We start from the raw sequence: 24,741 nt of genomic DNA on the forward strand, positions 1-24,741 counted from the left end.
TATTTTTAAGTTCAACTTTTTTTTAAATTATATTTGTGTACATCTTATACTTTCTAAATTCCACTAATGAGATTACGCTGAATATATTATTGCTATAATTGAAAGCAGATAAGCAAATGCATTCAAAGTAAAAGAAGGAAAAATTGAGATTCATTCACCATTAATTAAAAATTATAGGTTCAAACTTGACTTTTATTAAAAAAGTTTCAACCTTAATTATATCTACTTAATCAACATAATTCATATGAATCATATCAATAAATTTCAAATACTGAATTACTAGAAGAAGATCATTCACTATTTTTATTTTGTTTCAATAGCGTGTTGTGAAGAATAGATCCGAAAAACTCTTTTTAGTTAGCAAATATTTATAGCAAAGTGGTAAAAAATTATAAGAAGCAAATTATTCTCAAACAAAAGAAAATATACACACTACATTAATTACATCACTTACACCATTATTAATCCCTTAATTACCTTGTCATCTCAATTAACCATGGTGTAAAATACCATGCAAATTATACTACTAATTAAAATCATACATCAACATTACACGTGTCACACACTCGAACCGTCGGATGAATATTTAACGGATGGGATTGAATCCCAACTATTATCCTCTTGGCCATTTTGTTGCATAGTGGCCATTTCATGCAAATTATTTGCCATTTCTGAAACACTCCAAACTTTAACCGATTTATCAAGACTCCCACTATAAACCACCCATTTTTTTTCACTTCCGGTCGAGGAAGATTCTTTATCTTCTTCGACCGCTAAGCATTTAACCGGTCCATTATGACCGGTTAATATCGATAAACACATATGAACCGGACCGTCCCTTTTCCAAACAATAATATTTTTATCAGCTGAACCGCTAAAAACCAAATTTCCAGCAGCGGCTAAACAAAGAACCGCTAATTTATGCCCTTTAAGGACCCCACCATGTGTTAATTTTTTCTTCTCACGTTCCCAAAAATTTAAAAACCCATCTGATGAACCGGAATAAACCACTGAACCGGGTTTATTAACCGCTAGAGCCGTAACGGCGCATTCTTGGTTAAGTAACGTTTGAACAAAAACGTGATTTACGGTTTTTCCGTTAGATTCTCTTTTCCATACTTTGACGGTTCCGTCAGCTGAACCGGTGTAGACGATTCCGTCTACACTAGCGACGACGGAGTTAACGGCGTCGTCATGAGCTTTAACGGACTCCAAACATTTGGATTTATCAACTTTCCATACTTTAAATGTTCTATCCCATGAAGCTGAGTAGAGTAGGCCTTCACTATGGTCCATGCTTAAACATGAAATTGCGTCACAATGCTTAATCCAAAGAGTGGTCCGGTTACGTTTTACCTGTTTAGACATAATATAATTATGTTTAGTCACGTAAAATATAACATTATAGACTCAGATTTCGATTCAAATCTCGTTACCAATCATGAAAAAATCATGTCCTTATACTTTTTACGTTAAAATGTTTGATTGACCCATAAAAAAGAATCAGATCAATAAGTTATGAAAGGTCATTGAAAAAAAAAGTACATTTCTTACATAGAACATTAGAAAAAATGTGTCATATAAAATGAAACGTAGAGCGAAGAAAGTAATTATTTACCTCTACGTAGTTGCTAGGTTTAATGGAAGCCTTGAAAAGGTCCATGAGTTTTGGCAAACTCCCAGCACGTTTATGGTTGTTAGGGTTTTTCGATTGAACCTTCCAAACTCGAACTTTTCCATCTTGATGACCGGTGAATATCTTCTCTCCAGCGATGATAATAGCTTTAACAAGACCGCTATTTGATTTAAAAGCTGAAAATTCCTTCATATCTTTCCAAACACGTATGTTTTTGCTATCGGAACCAGTATAAAGAACATCATTCTTTGCAGCTAAAGAATAAATATGTCCTTCTTCACGAACAAGGGACCCAATGAGTCCATTTTGTGGCAAATTTTTTGGAAAATTATCATCCAAGTTATGCCAAGAGGATTTGGTGAAAGGGGAACAAGTTTGGTTCCATGGAGACAACATGGGAGGGGACCCGTCTTCGCTAAGGCGATTCGGGTCATAAGCCGAGAAACTGCTGTGACGGACGTCAAAATCATCGTCGTCCATCACAGCAGTTGACGACATGTTGGGCATGGAGTGTACCATGATGTTTAGAGAAGTATTGGTATACAAAATTAAATTAGTTGTTACTATAGGGACAAGTTTCAACTAACATTTGAGGTTAAACTAGTAATTTTATTGGCCTTTTTTTGGTTATGAATTTAAATTTTTGAATTTTTTTGGACAAAAGGAGAATAAGAGAGAAAAGGCAAAGGGAGAAAAATGGAGATGAGGAGAAAATTGTTGGAGTGAAGGAGGAATGGTTGTGAGGTTTTGTAGGGAATATATATAAGAGATCTTGCTATAAGATCTAGACACGTGTACGGTGGATATAAGAAATCTTGATGTATATAGTTTTTTTTTTGGTTCAAATTTAGAAAAAATAGAAAACCAAATAACAAAAAATCGAATTATCAATATATATGATTACGTTTATAGTTTTTGCTTGAACATCTATAATAGGTATACTTATAAATATTGTGTTTTAAGTTTTTCTTATGATTTATATGAAAAAGTATATTTAAGAGATTTAATACTGTTACTTTGGTTATGTTATTAATTATATATTGACATAATTTAATAATCAAATCGAAAAAAATGAACCAAATAGAGAGAAACCAAACCAAACTAAATTTATTTTGGGTCTGATTGGTTCACTTTTTCAAAACTAAAAACAAAAAATTCAAACCCCATGGTGCAAAACCAAATTGAAAAACCAAATACATACCCCTAATTTATATTAAATTGTACTTATTTATTATTATAGTTAAGTGATTTATGAAGTAGTAAAAAACTATACACCATTTACTAATTATGATAAAAAGGGAAAAAGAGTACATGCAAACATTTGACACGTATTTATATATTGATTTGATATAATATTTGATGCTTTTAAGTTTTTATTAGGAGAAATGATTTGATATAAGAGATTTAAAAAGAGTATATTTTTTCTATTCAAATTGGGAGAAGACTAGAGATCTCGTTTCCTCGTTTTTATATATATGTTCATAAGTTATTTTCTTGTGTTTATTTTTAAAAATTAAAACAAAAAAAATATATTGACTTTTTGACAACAGAAAAGTATATGGATTTTAAATAAAACTGTTTATGCACGGCACTCTAATAAGATTCCAATAAAGTTATATTTTAGGGGTTTGACAACTAATTAACATAAGAACATAATTATATTCATAAAGTCATAAACAGAGAGAGAACTTAAAGAATTTTGCACCCTCATGTCAACTTGTTAATCTTTTTTCATAATTTACTTCTAGTTGATTCTTGCTTTTATATATATTTCTATGCCACTATTTTTCTCTTCAAAATAATGATTTAGTTTTATCTTCATATGACATAACGCTAGCTCGTTTAAGTTAACTGATTAAAAATAGTTAATAAGTTTTAAGTGTTGAAAATTATTTTTTTATTTTAAAAGATGATTATATAAATAAATAATTACGTAATTGAATAAAAATGTTACATATGTTCTCTGAAATGATAAATGTATTACTTCATGATTCATGGTTGATCTTGTTAAAGAATGACAAAAAGACTCATATCGATGGTTAATGAGATGGGTGGACTCCTTATAAGGCATGGATAATCCTCCTCCTTATGAGCTAGCTTTTGGGGTATGAGTTAGGCCTAGGACCTAATTTCACATAGTATCAAAGCAGGACTCGTCTCACCCAATGTTGGGACCCCCAAAATTAAAAATTGTCCATGCGCCAGATGCTAAGCACTGGATGTGAGGTGGGGTGTTAAAGAATGACAAAATGTCCCACATCGGGGTGTGAGTTAGGCCTATTTAGTGTGAAAAGTATTTGTAATTTACCATCCAAACATTTCTTTTTAAAACTCAAAACACTCATATGAACATATGACACATTTTGAAGTACCATTTAAAAATTTTCGTTGATAATTAATCTAAGAGTTCTAATACTTTTAAATTAAAGTTAATAATTGTACTTACCCAATTAGATAAAAACCACTTCAATGATTAAGGTTTATTTTAGATTAATTAAGACTTTAGGAACCTAGTGCTTAGGCTAATTATTTGCTTTTGTTTGTATGATTTGGTACGTTCATTTTAAATGTACTAATTTTCAACATCTTATTGCTAGGTGCATGACAATGGTATAATTAGTTTGTTAATTTTACTCAACCTCTAAAAATGTGACACAAGACTTGAAGTATCAAGTGCTTAGGAATAATTTAAAAAATGAGTGGTATTAAGATTCATAATTAAGCAAATAAACAAATAGCATAATGAAAATCGTTCTCAAGCTTAATTCAGTGTACTATCTAAATACCTGACAAATAAACTAAATGGTTAAGTTGGAGACATTTTAGTAACCACAAGGTCAAATATTGAAGGGTAGAATACTTCGATCTCTCTATCACAGTCATTTTTTAAAATAAAATTTTATTATAATAATTATTCTCTTTGAGACAAATTATACTTTTTTTTATTTTATATAATACTATTATGTTAGTATACAAAAAAATATTGAAACAAACAATTATAAAGATTATAAGTGCTGCCCTTGATTCTTGATACACTCGCCATGTGTCGAATCGATTTTTTCATATTTATAACTTTCCAATCTTGCAAAATGTATGTATTAATCACGGATTTAGCTGAATTCAGTAGCTTTGCTTCACGCTTAATATAATTGTATATTAGAATTGACATATCTATTAAATATGAATAAATTTTACATTTTGTTCCAGTAACTCAAACATAGGGAGGATCATGATATTTCCTTAATTTCATAAGTTCTGAATTTTAGAACGATAACTTCAATTCTAATAGTCGAGTTCAACTAGCTTAGCAAAAAGAAAATAATAGTGTGATGAGATGGTCCTCCACACGCCCCTACCAAAACATTTAACAACTTTTAGGGGCATGATTCTTGGTAGAAGACAAGTGTGTTAATTTTACAAAATAATAGTACCAAAATATAACAAAATTATTCTTTCGTCTCTTAAAAAATGTTACCTTATTATAATTGGAAATAATTTTACTTTAAAATACTTTTTTTATTTCTAATGAAATGATTTTCAACCACATAAATATCTATGGATTGTTTTAGATCATAAATTTCAAAAGTTTTTTTTTTAAAACATCATGTCAAGTGAAATGGTGTCACGTAAAATAAAACAAAAGGAAGTAATACGAAAAGGACAAATTTGTTCTTTAAGTAATGCTTTTAATGTTCAAAGTTTGAAGCACCTCAACCTTAATATGCCAAAAGGGAATACATATAAATGATAGATATAAATCTTCAAACCTACTAAATATATATGAAATGTAAGGACAAGAAAATATTAGATCCAAATGTATTAATGGCTTATAGTGGTCGGCTGCTAAAATACAAAGTTTAAAAGTTTGCATAAATTTAACATTTGCAAGTGGTTGATGTGAGGAGTTTGCTTGATACCTTTCATTTTGAAAATCATAGCTTATTATTCCCCCATGCATAGGGAAGAACTCGAACCTTACATTTATCTTAACAAAAATCCAAGAATATATCCTATGATACATATATATACATATAAACAAAAATGAAATCGTGTTCTCAAGGTTTCAAACTCTATTAAACATTATTTTTAAAAGAATCTCAAACTCAATGATTCTAAATTGAAGCATTTGTCCTAATGTTTATCCATGCCTTAGACACAAAAGTTGAAGGCTTGACAAATGACAACCTATCCTCATCCGCAAACTAAAATTTAAAGTTTATGAATATAAAAACATTTCAACTTTTCTAATTTATCAAATTCTAAATTTTTATGTTATACACACACTTAATTTAAAATCATCGCAAGATTCTAACTTTTATTTAGATATATATATTTCATGCATGAAGCAATGACTCAATAAACTAAAATTAAGAAAAAGAGTAGTAACAAATAATAATTTTGTAATTGAATTGTACAAAATTTGTGTAATGCTACCCAATGTCATGTTATGCATATTATTTCACCATTAAAAAAAAAAAAAAAAAAGTGGACAGACACAAGTCACAACAAACAGAAATAACAAAAACCGTTTACCACAATATGAAAACAAACGGGCTTTACAAATTACAACCAAAACATGGATCCTTACAAGCCCATCAATAATTTATGTAAGGGTTTCGGTTTGTCCTAATTAAGGAATGGTGGTAGCATTACTAAAATTGCTTAAAAAATCGAGGTCCAAAATCTTTATTTTTAATAATGTTTGGTGTATGAACCCATCTTTATAAGTGGGAACAAGTGCAACAGTTAACTTTGAAAAAAACATATTTTTCTATATATAAAAACTGTCAGAAATTGAGATATGATTAATAATATATCCATAAGAAACATTAAAGTATTATTGTATTGCTGGTGCAAATTAATTGCACCATCCATGAGGCCAGGATTTAAATCCAGTTCTCCTCAATGTATAAATATATTACTAATACTAATATTAAACTATAGTACAATGTTTGTTTACAAATTTAAGTGTGATATAATCGATCTTAACGCATAATAAATCATAGTATGAACAACACATGATACTACTCATATTCTAACCGACCAAGTTCAATATTATATACATTCTAATACACCTTTTTCGTTATATACGACAAATCAAACATTCGATAAAAAACAATATCACTATAATTAATCTCACTATATTAAAAAAAAAAAAGTCTTGTATTATTCCTATTATACCCCTGCCGTCAAATTCAACGGCCAAATTAACCGCCGCAAGAAAACTGACACGTATACAAAAAACATATCCCGACACCGAATACCAGTTATCCGTTAATTACCTGCCACGTATAAAAGTATCATATATTTTTTTGTTCCTTTCGGCAACAGTAGGGTCCACATAAAGTTACAAGTGGGTCCCACTTTCTAAAATAAAACTATATATATTGCCACGTAGTAATATAATGAATCTTATAATAGAAAAAATAGGCCATAAATAATATAGGGCCTATTATAAGAAAAAAATGGTAGGGGCTAACTTATAGGTAAAAAAATGAAGAAAGTAAGCATGTTGAAGGGCCTTTTTTTAACAGTTAAATTATTATGAAAGGACTATGTTGTCATCCTGCACAATCTTGGAAAGTAAATAATGGAAGTAACATTTGATCATTCAACATTATTTGCAACCTAATATATGGTACATTTTACCTATGTTTGTTTATAGATATCTAATGCATGTGAAGCCACTATGAGTTTCATACACTTTAACCTTTTTAAAAATTTTCGATTTATTAGGGAGGTGAAATGTGTGGTGAATATATACAGTACTGTGCATGACAGGTACGAGTAGGGCTGGAAAAAATTATTATTTTATATAATTTGTCGCTAATTCATATTTAAATGAGATTGTTTGCGACAAGTTTAAACATATGGAAAATAAATAATTCACACAAATAAAATATGTAGAAACATGATTTTATTAATCAAGATAGGTTGCGGGTACAATTCTGTTTATCCCTTGATTCTACTCTCCTAAGGTTTATCCATGATTCAAGGGCCGTTAGTAGCGTATTTCTCGAACTATGATGATTTAGATTTGATCTCTCTATATGAATAATCCATCAATTTCAATTTGCGGTGTATTTGAAATCTTGATCTCTTTATGGAATTTCCAATAAATTAGGATTTAGGGTTGAGTAGCCTCCAAAAATCATAATCTGAATTAAACACAATTTGTAGAGTCTCAACTCGAATTGAAAGCATCTTGTAGAGTCCCACAAAATTTCAGTCTCTATTTACATAGATTATTAACATGGAATTTCGTTGTTGGCCTATGAAACTCTACATGTCGCTAATTCTATCCCTACAATTTGATTTATTTATTTGGGAGTTTTTTTTTTAATTTATTTTTATTCTTCAAATGAAATCTTAATTTCATTACTAAATGAGCATATATAGAAAATCATGATTCCATGATTGGTGTTCTTATACACTTCTAATATTTTATTATGCTTTAATTTCCATAGTATGCTAAACATTATCACTCAAACCCCCAACTATTAACACATATGAATTGCTAATATGGCAAAGTTCTTAGTAGTACATGGTCTTCAAAGGAATAATTAATTATACCCAAAAAAAAATATCAGTTTTCTTGCGTAAAGAATAAAAATTGTACATTTTGGGTAAAGTAATAAAAAGTTACCTTTTATTTTGACGGTTAAGGTTTGATAAAAATAAATTGTTTTTGTTAGCTCTATAGAAAATAAGGTTCTTAGTTACTATTTAAAATAAGTAGTATCCAAGAGAAAAATGACAAGAACCTTTAATTTGTTCTAAAAAAACCTAAACAATTCAATATATAGAGACTCAACGTTTGTGATATTTTGAATATTATTCCAAAAATGTCATTCAACACCGTACTCATTTTTTGTTGAAATTTTATCTATCTTTTTTATTTGGTTATATTAAAATTCTCATTTTAGAATATGAATACATATCTAAGCATGACATAACAGACATTATGTGCAATATGCTAGCTAGTAATTCCATAGTTATTTATGTTGCCCTTGATAAAAATAAATGAAGTTTCACAGTTATTAGCCTTAAAAGCATAAATTTGATCAAATAGAAGAAAAATAAATGATTAATTCATATTTATTAGTCAATGTAATTAATCAAAATAAATTACTTTATGTTTATTTATTGAAAACTTAACTTCAATAGAATACGCTAAATTAGGATACAATGGTAAACTTAAATAATTTCTTAAGAGACGTGAAATCTAAAATGGTGACATATAAATAGAAAAGAAAGGAGTACATATGACTGAATTTTACGCATTTTTGCGTGAAATTTATGCAAAATGACAGAGTTGACTTTTCGACAAAAATGACTGAGGTTTGAGCCGTAGGGAAAGCGAGTCTTCACAGAGAGATTGTCACTACTTATGGATTCGAGCCTGGGTGATCTATTCATGACCAGGATGAAGTTTGGGTGAAACTAAGTGGAGGTCCAAACTGACTGATGTTGAAAAATTAGCGAATGAGTTGTGGTTAGGGGTGAAATGTCACTCGAACCCAGAGCTAGTTGATTCTCCCAAAAATGCGTTGAGGCGCAACAATTGACTGGACATCTAGGGGTAAAGGGTAAAGGTGCTTTTCTTCTAGTATTCAAGGCTCTTTATTTTGAGGGCGTATATGTTACCTGCGCTCCGGAAGAAGGAGATGTAAGAAAAATTACCAACTTGACCCTTTGCAGAATATCATATTTGGTTATTTACTAAAATCCGAGCTACCTAAATTGTCTGAAGTTAGACTTTAATATAGCATATATTTATGTTGTCGAATATACAAGCTCGTACTATATTACATGTTCGAAAGCTTTAAAATTTGAATAGGTAATGATATAAATGTTGAATTCCTTTAACTCCAAGTTTGAATTCAAATCTCACAAGCCCAAAGGCCAACCAACTCTATGCATCTCCAAGAACATAAAAGGCCAAAGCCCAACAAATTCTATGCATTATGAATTGGACTTACACAACAAAAAGTCCATGAAAATTCATATTGGCCCATCCAATAACTCAACATTTGTATCGAAAACACCACCATATTATATTATTGAAAAAATCCAACCACCGACTTATACAGTTAAATATAATATATATACTAATCTACATTTTTTTTATTAAAGTCACTATCACTCTCTCTATAAAAGCACACACATACATCTCCCCTTTGAAATAAAATTCTCTTAACAAAACATCATCAAAATCCACAACTTTTTCTTTTCTTACACATCCACACATATTCATAATGTCTAGTAATTCCATAGTCCCAAAAAAACATTTTTCACAAAGAAACAAGAAATTTAGTACTAATGATCATATTGAAGATGATTTTCAAGAAGAAATTATTGAAGAGGAAAATGAAGAAAGATGTGTAAGTAGCCAAATCTACTTGAAATCAACAGGGCCAATTATGAACAAAGATGTAGCCCTAAGAAGAATACGTCATAGGAAGCAACTCAATAAATTCAAATCTTTTCTTGCTTTTCCTAATTTTAAAACATCTTCCAAAAATGATAGCAGTAATATTAGTACTAATTCTCAAATCATTAGATGGGTCGATGATGCTTTTGCTGCGCCTTAGTCTGATTAATTCAGATTCACGAGCACAGTGCTTCAAATGTTGCGTTGTAAATATATGATTTGGTAGTACTTTATTTGTATTTTCTTTTATAGTGTAGATTTATGAACAAATTTTAATTTGTTCTTTTTTGTTGTATCAAATAATGAATTTGTGGCTTCTTGTTGTAGTACATGAATACACTAATTTGGCTTTTCCTCATGTCGAAGAAATAAGAAATTTTTGGCCTTAAAGAAAAGGGAAAAAAGGAATAAAAATAAATAAAATTGAAGAATCATCTTGTATTTGATTCTTGCTTTAATAAAGATGCTATAACATTTATCTTTAACAGGATTGCAACAGTATTTGTTTTAATCCTTCAGCTTATATATAATTAAAGAAGACGTGAGCTCCAATAAAGGCAATCATTTAATTAATTTTTATTGCATTTCATTTCTAAAAGTTGTAAAAAAAAATCACTTAATTTCGTCTAAGTTTAATTGAAAATGTCCTATTTGTTTTCTGTAATAAATTAGTGTGTTATATTTAGATGAATCTTGGTAATTTGATTATAGTAAAATAAATATTGAATGATCATTCATCAAATCAACTTACGTTTAATCAAAAATTGTTCGCTAGTACTACTATTGGCAAGTGAAAACAAATAGAAAATAATTATAAAAAGTTTAGGGAAAGTTATTTGAAATATATTTAAATTTTGATTGAAATTGCTGTAACAATTTTAAATTTGAGTAAGATTTATTATCCATATGTAAATAATGTATTTTATATGTATATATGTGTCCACGTGGATATATTAACAATAGTTGTTTGGAAATTGAAAAAAAATTGAGACTCGAATGTAATGATATGTATTATATGATGTTTTGGAATTCTTATAATAATTGGGACTATAGGAAAAAGAAAATGACAAAACAAAAAGGATAAAGGAAAAAGAATCGAATCTTACTCACTGCCATGGTTTAAGCTTTAGGCTCCATAAACGGAATTTTGTTTAGGTATTAGGGAGGGGAGGATACCACTCAGCACCGGTCCGCTGGGGTGGGGTTCAATACCTAACAAAAAGGGCCAAACGCAAAAAAAGGGATGTATGGCTGAGGGGAGGAGAGAAAGAACACATGCATGGAGATTCTATCTGTCAGAGTTTCAAGAATCTATGAACGGACATCTAAGGCTAAGGTTACGGAGTAAAGGTGCCTGGTGATTCCTAGGTTGCAACACGTCTGGTCGTTAACTCCACTACTATTTATAATGATGCAATATTTATAATTCCCACGTGAGCATATATATATACGCCTTTAAAATACACTATTAAATAATGTAGGAATAAAAGATTTTTTCCAAAATTAAAATTATTACTTCCTCCGTCCGGAAATGTTTGTCATGTTGCGTTTATCGAAAGTCAATTTGACTAATTTTCAAAGGTAAATTAGATCACATTAATTCGACATTTTAAACAAAAAAATTAGATATTCTAAAACTATATGAAAAGTACTATAAGTTACAATTTTTTGCATATTATATGATAAAAAATATATCTTAAAATGTTAGTCAAATTTTTATAATTCAACTCTAAAAATAGAAACTATAATAAATAATACCGAACGAAGAAAGTACAACGATATCCGAGATTCAAATATATTTAAGACTTTCTTTTCTTAAGTGTGATTCTGCACAATAGTTAGCCAAATATATAAAGGCAGTATACTAAAGTCGTTTTTATAAATAAATGCATATTTTCACGTGGACAAAAAGATGGTGATTTTTTTTTTTTTTAAAGTTACTTTAGAATAGTATTTATCTGTTAAAAAGGCAAGAAATTCAAAATATTCAAGTTTATGGGAAACGTTTTCTTAATAAATTTTCATCTTTGATATAAATTGTGCAGGAATCTATGAGCTTTATTAGGAATATAGATTAAGATAAATTACTATTAGCTCCACTAGCATTTTTCTTTTATTCTTCTTTTAACTTTGATTAATTTTTAAAATATCTTTCACTTATATTCTGAATTATATTGAAGGAATCAAGATTGATCTCAACTCATTCTGTGTCTCTTTATCTTTCAATATTTATAACGCGCATGAATTTCAATTATAAAGTTGAATTATTTCATCAAAGAATGTGATGCAGCGGATAAGATTTTATCCTTTTTAATTAGAGATTTTAATTTTTATCTGAATAAAGATTCTTGATAGCAAGCACCTTTTCTAAATAGGCCTTACACTATACGAATTGAAATTAATTAAAGTTCAGTTATAATGTCGAACACCACACAAGTTTCCAAGAAAATATAAAAATTGAACTATCATGAAAATGTGCATGATAAACAATTTTTTTTCTTCTATAAAATAAATAGATAAAAGAGCGTGAATGAAGAGAAAAATTTTCAGAAATAGAAAAGATGATAGACATAATAAGTCTATATAGTTATAGTTTTGATAATTGCACTTTATAACTATAGTTTTGTTTGCTATAAAAGTTGTGATTTGTATATTTAGCTTGTGAATATACAAACTGATAACTATACACAAATGGAGGCTGCATTTTGTAGATTTCACTTGTTCGTTTGTATGTTTCACTTACGAATATACTAACAGGTAAGTATATACATATACATTTAGAAATTTTTGAAAACTCCGCTTGTATATTTCACTTGCCAATATACAAAATAAGGTAATTTATTATGATATTTTCATAAAACGTATACAAATAGCGAGAATAAATATATATAAATTCTAGATTTACAGTCAGAAAACAAACTATATAAATTCTAAATTTATTCAATCTGAAATCAAATTATATAAATTTTCAGTTTATATAATTAGGGAACCAAATAGCAAAATCTTATGAAACTATGGCCAAATATCTATATTGCATAATATACTCTATATGTTTGTCATTTGGCATAATTTTCCCTATTAAGAGCATCCTCTATGGTTCTATTTATATTGGAAAATTAGCAATTAAGACAACTTTAAGAACATAATTAATCAAAATAACATTAATTTAAAATTTTTAGTGAAAATGACAAAATAGCAATATGTTATATTAATTATACGTATTTTTTATAAAAGATGTGTATTTGCATCAAAGGAAAATTCATGAAAAAATTACATAACGGGCTGGCCTAACTTATTTGGGCTCTTATGACAAAACAAAGATACTATTGGACTTGGGCTTTAGTAGATTAAGGCCCTGTTAGTGGCTCTACTGGATGTAATGGAAGGCCCAAAGTTCAAAATTTCCTAGGACCTAAGTCTTTAAATAAACATTTTAAGGACTAAAATAGAGCATGATGAAAATGGTAATGCCACCAAGTTTTATCAAATTGAGAATTTTAATAAGTTTTATGATCACACAATCGGTTGTTGGGATCATTATCTTTATTTTGAGTATGATAATGGTTTGTTTTGCATATGGAATACGAAAAATATTGCAATTTGCAATCCCGCTACGAGAGAACTAAGATATCTTCCCTACTTAAAATATTTCGATGTTTCTAATGGTTGTAAGTTTGTATATTTCGTCAACAACCATAATTACAACAAAATTAGATCAGAGTGTGTCTAGATGATCATTTTGGATAAAGTGTTTGACTTTTATGATGAAAATAAGTTAGATGATCATTTTGAATGATGAAGTGTTTGGTTTTTATAGTTGAGGTGAGCTGAATGATTTTTATTGTACTTTGTGACGAAGTTAGAATGTCTATGACATATTATGTCTTATTTAAATATATGCATTTAGGGTCATTAGAATTACTAGTCTTTTTTTCAACAATTCTTTGCTTTAATCACTTTTCTAAATAAAAGAATTACATAGAAAACAAGACACTAAAATGTAGTCCATTGAGTTTTTCGCTAAAATCATCCCTTAAATATGACCTATACCTAAAGTACATTTATGTGTTATGTAAATAACAAAAAACATCTTTGCACTATCGACAAAGTTGCAAGATTTATCCTTCTATCTATGTTTTAAGAAACTTACGGCATCAAAAAAAAAAATGTATCACGTCGAATGAATATATGTACACATGGTTAAGCTAGTCAAGTTGGTCGATTTTTTTAATTCTTAGAAATTGAGGGTTTAAATCATATTCAGACACAATATACAAAATATATTCAAGTTCTAAATATTCTTTGTAAAAAAAATATGGCCAATTACAATTCCAATCAAAATTTTCAAATAAAGTAATTATTATTTAATTTTTACAACAAAACGCCTACATAATTTCACTAAATTCTAAGTATTTATGTATATTGTATAAAATGTGAATTACATTGTATATATAGTATTATACGTACTATATGTGTTTTTTAATTAAAGAAAATCTCTAAATAATTGCACGTAATATTTTTAAAATGATTTTTATGTAATCTTTCTAACCATCCGAACCTACTCTATAAATATTTTACTTATGTATTGTTGCAAGTCAATTTACTTGATGATGCAAAACATATAAACTAACTACACACAAAATTTAAATATGAGAATAGAATATTCATTTTTATCCATATCCTTATCCTCTTAGGCAACTTTGATCTCGTCGTGACTATGACATGAACAAATTAAAAATAAATATTTTTTTATTGATTCAATCAGTTTCTTTAAAAAGAAATAGACTGAGGGATGATTTCTATTTTTGGAATAATATAAGAATATTTTTTACTTAATTAAATAATATAAGAATGTAAATTAAATTTGAGTCATAATTAAGAAATGATTTTAGCTACAATCCATCTTAAACTGTTTAGTATTTACTATACGTGGTTATATAAATCACTTTCTGTCTAATTTATTTATCAAATTCAAAGTTCCTATTTAAAAAAGGAAAGATCTAGTAATTAAAATATTTTAGGATACTTTAATCAACAAAAACCTTTTAGGAGTCTTCTCATATAATTAGAATTCATTTAATTAATTTTTCAAGGAAAGATCTAGTAATTGAAATATTTTAGAATACTTTAATCAACAAAACCTTTTAGGATTCTCCTCATATAATTAGAATATAAATCATGTAATTATTTTTTTATTATTATTTTAGAATACCTTAATAAACAAAACCTTTTTACCAAATATCAAACCTCCTTAATTATACCCTTACGTTACCAAACCTTCACATATTAAATTGGCCAATTATTTTAGGATTTATATCATAGTTAATATCAATATGTAATATTATCAAAATAATATAATAATTGAGAAAAATGTTTTTTCAAAAAACAATTTTATCTAAAGCAGAAAGACTACTTTTAATATATTACAGATTAGTAGGAAATTTACTACGACTGGAAGTCTTGATCAACTAAAATAAACATTTTATAGACTTATAAAAACAGCTTTATAAAAAAATTTATTCAACCTAAAATATTGACACCAAAGATGTCGATGAATACAGAAGAACAGTCGATTTCTCAAGGTATTATGATTCAAATTTTCTCGTGGCTTCTTGTTAAGTCTTTAATTCGTTTCAGGTGCGTTTCAAAATTTCATAATTCACTCGTGTTTGAACAAAGTTTCATGGATCTACATTTATCCAATTATTCTAAGATCAATCATGGTAATACCAATTTGATTGCATATCCATACGACGTTTGTTACTCTATTGAACAAGAGAAGTTTTCTAAAATTGAGAATTTTGATAAGTTTTATGATCACACTAAATATGATTGGGCTTGTTTTGATTACGTTAATGGTTTGTTTTGCGTATGGAATACGCTATGGATTACAATTTTCAATCCCGCTACGAGAGAAGTAAGATATTTTCCCTACTTGAAATGTTTCGATGGGAAGTTTACATGTTCAATAGGTTTTGAGCCAGAAGAAAACAAGTATAAAGTTGTTTTGACTAGTGATGTTCACAAAGGATTATCAAGAGCATGGGTTTTCACTCTAGGTATAGATAAATCGTGGAGGGAGATGATTAAATATGACAGACATGATTTTCATATTATTCCACACAGATCTGGAATTTGCATTAGTGGGACCCTCTATCGATTTAATTATTATCCAGAGTTTTGTATAGTTGCGTTTGATGTTAAATCTGAGATCTTCACAAGTATCACAATACCAATTGAATTTGGTAATAATTTAGACAAAAACAAACGCATTAAGGACTATATGCTAATAGAGGTGAATGGAAAATTAGGAATTTTGAATTTTTCAGAGGTTTATCGTACTAGAAACATGGATCTATGGATCTTTGGAGAAGAAGAATGGGAACATCAAATATTTCAATTTCCATTAGGATGGAATCTTAGAGATATGCTCTTTCATGCCCAAAATATTTGCATGTATGGTGGTGAAGAAATTGCATTTGCAATAAACATAGAATATGCTTTCTTTTGTTTTTTTTATAATGTCAAGAATAAGAGTTGGAGACATTATGAAGTACAAAATTTTTGTAATTGGGGTGGGAACATTTATACTTATAGTGAAAGGCTTTTTCCTTTGGAAAATATTGGCTCACCAACCAAAATTGCAAGACAATTTGACTCTAGTTTGACCAAAATTGCCAAGGGAATAGGTGATTTTGTAAGTTGGAGTGCTCGATTGATACAATGAAAATAAGTTCGAGGTGTGCGTATTCAGAGTTAGTATTTTTAGATGTTAGTTAATTTAGTATTTAGAGTATCTTATCTATTTATTATTTTGTCTTATTTAAATGTATACAATTAGGTTTATTATATTCAATTGGCATACAAGTTGTGCAAAAGATTCTAGTGCAGACCTAGATTGTTATGCAAATTTTATTTTTGGGATTGATTTAATGCATGATTTTATTTTTTTTATTTTTGTTTTATGAAGGATATAGAAGAGAAAAAGTAGTTCTATCATTTATTAGTTTTTTAATTAATCTGGCTAATTCCTCTTATGAATTGTTTAAATTAAATGTTCTGGAGGCAAATAGATTAGGAACTACGTATTACAGAAACACTGTTATATATATTGACAATTGATGTCACTTGATATATAGTACTTTAATGTTATAATGTCTAAGCTTGAAAATTTGAAATGTGGGATGAATTAAGATACCAGAAGAAAAAAAAACAATTAATAATATCCTCACTTCAATTAGCCAATTACTGCCTTGATTTTGATGTTTTAATATCAAAACATGGTGACGGATTCAGAATTTTGATAAAATAAATTTATACGAAAAATAAATTTATTGATCAAGATTTCATGCAAGACGGTTCTAAATTCGTATGAAAATTAACGTAACTTTGTGTGAAGAAAAATGAAATTCTTTTTTGATGATTTTTACTTGTTTTAGTGGACAACTAAAACTGATGCATTGAATCCAAAAGTGGCAAGCTAGTGTAGGTTACGGTCTTACGTATTCAGTTAAATTTGATAATTTTAATCCAAATTATATATTTGTTTTAATTAATTCATTGATACAGAACAAGCAATTAACTTGAAATTTAATAACTTAAAAATATTGTAATGGCATAATTAAACAACTCTCACAATATTCTTTGTTTTAAGAGGAAGAATAACAAAATTACAGCTTAAAAGTGTGCCCTCTATTTAAAGACAACAAAGAATAATATAAAAATATTCCTATTATGTGTCTTTTCAAATAAGTCACAATCCTTCAGAAAAATCACAATTCTTTTTGAAAAATGTCATAGCTCATCAAAAAAATCACAACTCTATAAAAACACCTAATGTGATTAACATGAATCTAGGATATTAGATATGTGAAAAACATGTATTTGTTGTGATGCTTTCCAGATGTGCGAGTGAGTTAGGATAGTGGCTTGTGAGATGAGAGCATGGGATTTGTACTCTGTGTCCTATATACATGTAAATCTTCTTGGATAAAGTGTATCTAGAACAAAATTACACATAATTTTGAGTCTATATATCTCGAGATACATGTATTTGGACACACCAAAACCTAATAAGATTCGTATTTTGCTCATACACCACTGAGATTTATGTTAGTTATCCTTAAATAAATAATTTTGACCCATAAATTGACCAAGCCCGGCCCCGATCAAGCCTCAACGACCAATGACTTATATGGGCCAAGCTTATAACCTCTAGTTTTAAATGTGTTTGAAAAATTATATCCCAACCTACGCCAATAATAGATTGGATTTGGCCGGCCCCATGGGCTAAGCCCATTTCGACGGCTCTAATTAAGGCGATGAGGATATGGATGATAGTATAACAAATCATAAAGTTAACTACATAATAAACGAAAGTTGAGGGGTACTTTTTTAATTCTTTTCTCTAATGTTTAATACAATGTTGTTATGTAATTAGTTCAACCGTTAACCAAAATAATATAATAGAAAATTGAACTGATAGCCCAATAAAATAATTTACAAAACAATTAACCCAATAACTCAATATTATTTTTCTCGATTATGCAACTTCTTATCGGAAATTAAAAAATGTGACGTAAATTGTCACGAAGATGGACAATATAATTGTGTGTGAAATAATTTTTTTTTAAAATATATCACGAAAGAATGTAATAGAGTGATAAATATGCATTAAATATTTAATGAATAGTTTCAGTTTTCAATCTTTTGACTACTAAGCATTTTGTACACTCACGGTAATTAATTGAGCCCCAACGCAAAATACCAACATCACATAAAAAATACATATTCCATTAAAAGTGTTAATAATTAATTTTGATTATAAATTTGTTGATTACTAGCGCGAATTAAAGTTCGGCAAATCCTATGGAGTATTCATCATTTAATGAACAATATCGGTTTTCAATCTTTGACTATGGAGCATTCTGGAAACTTATCGTAATTAATTGAGCCCAGTGCAAAATATCAACATCACATGAAAAACGTGTAATTCATTATAAGTGTTAATTATAAAATTGCTTATTCATGACACGAATTAAAGTTATTCAAATTCTTATATGAATATCATACAAAAAAATATGCTCCACACTTACCCATAGTGTGTAATTCTTCTTTTTTTTTCTATACTAGTTTTGACGCACGTGCATTGCACGTGAATATTAAACTATGTACTATACTATTTTTAAAAGTAATGTCAATATTATTAAATAAAAAAGTTAAGTAAGCAATTATAAAATAAAATATAAGTTCCTATGAGAAGTGGATGTAAACTTTCTTATGATTACTACTGAAAGTTAGTCACTCTTAAAATCGCTTAGTTACACTTCTTAAATTTAGGTTCTCCTCTCTGCCCCATAGTGCATTACTTATTTATTATCGTATTGTTGGAATTTTTACTTTTAATATAAAAAACATAAATAATCAATTATATAAAATATATAAGATATACTAAATTAGATATTTTTAGATGGAGTATTTTATTGATTTTACATTCATGTTAGGGAGTTATCAAATTTCATTGAACTTAAGAGGAAAACAGAAAATATATTTTAAAAAAAAATAGTTTTGAAATGTGAGAAAACCCTCCATTTAAAGTTAAAGAAGAAAGTCACAATAATTTAGAAGGTCACAATTATCCAAAAAGACGCAACTTTTTGAAAAAATCATAGTCATTCAATCTGAAATGATGTCTTCTTTTAATATCATATGATCTAATATAATATAAATATATAAATAAATATAATATAAAAGAGACACCAAATTGGTGTTTTAAGAAGAAGAAGTATAACGATGAAAGAATTTAAAAAATTGTAGTTAAAAGATTGGAGGAAACACCTATTTTTATAGCCAACAAAAGATAGTGTATGAAAAAAATATTTATTGTGTGTTATCAAAAAAAAAAAGTTACAACCCTTTAGAAAAATCACAAGTTACAACCCTTCAAAAAGTTCACAACTAATCAAAAAAGTCAATTTTTTTTGAAAAAATCATAACTGATTTATACATACTTCTAATCGGAAAGCAAAAACATGTGACATAAATTGTCACATAAACGGACAATACAATTGTGTGTGAAATAAATTGCATTTTTCAATATACCACGAAAGACGATGATAGAGTGATAAATATGCATTCAATATTTATTGATCAGTGTCATTCTTCAATCTTTAACTATGAAGCATTTTGGACACTCATTGTATTAATTAAGCCCCAACTCGAAATACCAACATCACATTAAAAAAGCATAATCCTTTAAAAGTGTTAATTATTAGTTTTATTATAAAAATGTGTATTTATGACGTGGATGAAAGTTAGTTGAATCCTTATACGAATATCATATGAAAAATTATGTTCCATACTCGCACGTAATGTGTAACTCTTTTTTCTTTCTATACTAGTTTTGACGCATGTGTATTGCACGTGAAAATCAAAACTATGTACTACACTATAAACTATGTACTACACTATTTTTAAAAATAATGAAAATATTATTAAATAAAAAAATTAGACTTCTAATCAAGTAGAAGTTGTTGCAATAATATATTTATGGCCATAAAAATGAGTACATATTAATTATCTAGATAGTCTTCTTGTTTAAAGTTGAGTTATTCAAATTCTATGGAGTATTCATCATTTAATGAACATTATCAGTTTTCAATCTTTGACTATTAAGCATTCTGGAAACTCATCGTAATTAATTGAGCCCTAACGTAAAATACCAACATCACATGAAAATGTTAGTCAAATCGTTATACGAATATCATATGAAAAACTATGTCCACACTCACACATAGTGTATAACTCCTCTTTTTTTCCTATACTAGTTTTGACGTGCATTGCACGTGAAAAATTAAACTATGTACTATAATATTTTTAAAAATAATGAAAATGTTATTAAATAAAAAAATTAGACTTCTAATCAAGTAGAAGTTGATGCAACAATATATTAATGCCCATAAAAATGAGTACATATTAATTATCTAGATAGTTTCCTTGTTTAAAGTTGAGTTGTTCAAATCCTATGGAGAATTCATCAATTAATGAACATTATCAGTTTTCAATCTTTGACTATGGAGCATTCTGGAAACTCATCGTAATTAATTGAGCCCCAATGCGAAATACCAACATCACATGAAAAGCGCGTAGTTCGTTAAAAATGTTAATTATTAGATTTATTATAAAATTGCTTATTCATGACGCGAATTAAATTCAGTCAAATCCTTATACGAATATCATATAAAAAACTATGTCCACCCTCACACATAGTGTGTAACTCCTCTTTTTTTTTCATATACTAGTTTTGACGCACGTACAGTGCACGCAAATATCAAACTATGTACTACACTATTTTTAAAAATAATGAAATATTATTAAATAAAAAAAATTAGACTTCTAATCAAGTAAAAGTTGTTGCAACAATATATTTATGGCCATAAAAATGAGTACATATTAAATATCTCGATAGACTTTTTGTTTAAAGTTGAATATTTCAAATTCTATGTAGTATTCATCATTTAATGAACATTATCAGTTTTCAATCTTTGATTATTGAGCATTCTGGGAACTCATCGTAATTAATTGAGCCCCAACGTGAAATACCAACATCACATGAAAATGTGTAGTCCGCTAAAGTGTCAATTATTTGTTTTATTATAAAATCACTTATTCTTGACGCGAATTAAAGTTAGTAAAATCTTTATATGAATATCGTATGAAAAACAATGCCAACACTCACACATAGTGTGTAACTCCCTTTTTTTTTTACTATACAAGTTTTGACGCACGTGCATGGCACGTGAAAATCAAACGATGTACTACACTATTTTTTAAAATAATGAAAATATTATTAGATAAAAAAATAGATTTCTATCAAGTAGAAGTTGTTGCAACAATATATTTATGGCCATAAAAATGAGTATATATTAAATATCTCGATAGTCTTTTTATTTAAAGTTGAGTTGTTCAAATCCTGTGTAATATTCATCATTTAATAAACATTATCAGTTTTCAATCTTTGACAATTAAGCATTCTGAAAACTCATCGTAATTAATTGAGCCCTAACGTAAAATACCAACATCACATGAAAATGTTTAGTCCATTGAAAGTGTCAGTTATTCGTTTTATTGTAAAATTGTTTATTCATGACGCGAATTAAAGTTAGCAAAATCCTTATATGAATATCATATGATAAACTATGTCAACACTCACAGATAGTGTGTAACTCCTTTTTTTTTTTTACTATACTAGTTTTGACGCACACGCATTGCACGTGAACATTAAACTATGTACTACACTATTTTAAAAAATAATGAAAATATTAATAGATAAAAAAATTAGATTTCTAATCAAGTAGAAGTTGTTGCAACAATATATTTATGGCCATAAAAATGAGTACGTATTAATTATCTCGATAGTTTTTTTTGTTTAAAGTTGAGTTGTTCAAATCCTATGGAGGAGTATTCATCATTTAATGAACATTATCAGTTTTCAATCTTTTATGGAGGATTCTATAAACTCATCGTAATTTATTGAGCTCCATCGTGAAATACCAACATCATATGAAAATGCGTAATCCATTAAAAGTGTCAATCATTAGTTTTATTATAAAATTGCTTATTCATGACTCAAATTAAAGTCGGTCAAATCCTTATACGGATGTCATATGAAAAACTATGCCCACACTCACACATAGTGTGTAACTCCTTTTTTTTTAATCTTATACTAGTTTTGACGGTACGTACAGTGCACGTGAAAGTCAAACTATGTACTACACTACTTTTTTTAAAATAATAAAATATTATTAAATAAAAAAATTAGGCTTCTAACAAGTAGAAGTTGTTGCAACAATATATTTATGGTCATACAAATGAGTATATATTAATTATCTAGACAGTTTTCTTGTTTAAAGTAGAGTTATTCAAATCCTATGGAGTATTCATCATTTAATGAACATTATAGGTTTTCAATCTTTGACTATGGAGCATTCTGTAAACTCATCGTAATTAATTAAGACCCAGCGCAAAATACCAACATCACATGAAAAACGCGTAATTCATTAAAAGTTCAATTATTAGTTTTATTATAAAATTGTATATTCATGACTCGAATTAAATTCAGTCAAATCCTTATATGAATATCATATGAAAAACTATGTCCACAATCACACATAGTGTGTAACTCTTCTTTTTTTCTATACTAGTTTTGACGCACGTACAGTGCACGTGAAAAATCAAACTATGTACTACACTATTTTTAAAAATATTATTAAATAAAAGAATTTGACTTCTAATCAAGTAGAAATTGTTGCAACAATATATTTAAGACCATAAAAATGAGTACATATTAATTATCTAGATAGTCTTCTTGTTTAAAGTTGAGTGTTCAAATCCTATGGAGTATTCATTATTTAATGAATATTATTAATTTTCAATCTTTGACTATGGAGCATTCTGAAAACTCATGTAATTAAGTGAGCCCCAACGCGAAATACCAAACATCACGTAAAAAAGGTGTAGTCCGTTAAAAGTGTTAATTATTAATTTTATTATGAAATTGCTTATTCATGACGCAAATTAAAAATAGTCAAATCCTTATATGAATATTATATGAAAAACTATGTCCTACACTCACACATAGTGTATAACTCCTCTTTTTTGCCTATACTAATTTTGACGAACATGCATTACACGTGAATATCAAACTATGTACTACACTATTTTGAATAATAATGTAAATATTTTTAAATAAAAAATTACAGAGTATTATGACATGAAAATGTGTACATATTAATTATTTAGACAGTTCTTGTTTAAAGGTAAGTTATTCCATTCTCCCATTTTTGTCACTATTTGAGTAGTAATTCTCTTCAAGATTTCAAGCATTGATTAGTGGTTTCTTACACCTCTTTATGTGATTTGAGTATCAAGTGTGTTGTACTTTCTATTTGTTGTTGATTTTCTGCAATTCGTGTTGCATTTTCATCAAAGTATTGTTAAGATCGAAAATAAGCAGGTGTAAATGCGGAAGTTAGCAAAGCAAACCTCAAAAGATCACGAGTAAAAAGACAACGAGAAATATACTAAAAGACACAAAAATTTAACGTGGTTCGGTCAATCGACCGACGTCCACAAAGGAGATGAGCAATCCACTATAAATATGAGAGTACAAAATACAGAGAGGAACAACCTCAATCAATTCATTCGGAATACATGGGAGGTTCACACAAGTGATAATGTATCAAGTTTGTAACCCGCAAATTCTCCCTCTAACCAAAATTCTCAAAGCCCTTAAGACTAGATTGTGAATGCTGATTAAGTTAGAAGGAACATTCCTCTACTTATACAGTCCTAAACCTTTTCCTACCAGAAAAAGGATTAGTCAATCCAAAACCTTTTCCTAAAAGGAAAACCTATTTATGGTAAGAAATTTAGGGCAAATAAAACTCAACAAGTATTACTTAGTTTCCTTCCGTGGTAGTCTTCTAAAATATTCCTATTTTCTTTCTTGTCGAACTGAGATTGTCTTTTGATCATTAAAGTTATGTGAATTATGTAATAGTTCTCATTTAACATCATTGTTTTTAATCTTAAGTATTAAGCTTGTGTTCCAATGTGATTATTTATTGTTGCCTAACATGTGACTAAATAGTCCATTAGCTTTGGTCAATTT

At 28.3% G+C, this 24,741-nt stretch overlaps 2 protein-coding genes across 2 annotated transcripts; one reads left to right on the top strand and one right to left on the bottom strand.

The window, feature by feature from the left end:
- Positions 1-379: 379 nt before the first annotated feature.
- On the bottom strand, positions 380-2,366 carry LOC107018005 (protein JINGUBANG-like). The gene is made up of 2 exons (XM_015218337.2): positions 1,619-2,366; positions 380-1,356 (listed from the first exon to the last, which is right to left on the bottom strand). The coding sequence occupies exons 1-2, from the start codon at positions 2,153-2,155 to the stop codon at positions 559-561; spliced, it is 1,335 nt and encodes a 444-aa protein (XP_015073823.1). The 5' UTR covers positions 2,156-2,366; the 3' UTR covers positions 380-558.
- Positions 2,367-15,610: 13,244 nt separating this feature from the next.
- On the top strand, positions 15,611-16,832 carry LOC114076739 (putative F-box protein At1g32420). Its single transcript, XM_027916119.1, has one exon. The coding sequence runs from the start codon at positions 15,616-15,618 to the stop codon at positions 16,795-16,797; it is 1,182 nt and encodes a 393-aa protein (XP_027771920.1). The 5' UTR covers positions 15,611-15,615; the 3' UTR covers positions 16,798-16,832.
- The last annotated feature ends 7,909 nt before the right edge of the window (positions 16,833-24,741 follow it).

This window comes from Solanum pennellii, chromosome 4, assembly GCF_001406875.1.
Source record: "Solanum pennellii chromosome 4, SPENNV200".
NCBI classification, from domain to species: Eukaryota; Viridiplantae; Streptophyta; class Magnoliopsida; order Solanales; family Solanaceae; genus Solanum; species Solanum pennellii.

Excerpts from the sequence above, each read along its gene's own strand:
- LOC107018005 (XM_015218337.2), bottom strand. The coding sequence starts at position 2,155 with ATGGTACACTCCATGCCCAACATGTCGTCAACTGCTGTGATGGACGAC. Across the intron at positions 1,357-1,618 it reads AACCTAGCAACTACGTAGAG|GTAAAACGTAACCGGACCAC; the intron begins GTAAATAATTAC and ends ATGTCTAAACAG.
- LOC114076739 (XM_027916119.1), top strand. The coding sequence starts at position 15,616 with ATGTCGATGAATACAGAAGAACAGTCGATTTCTCAAGGTATTATGATT.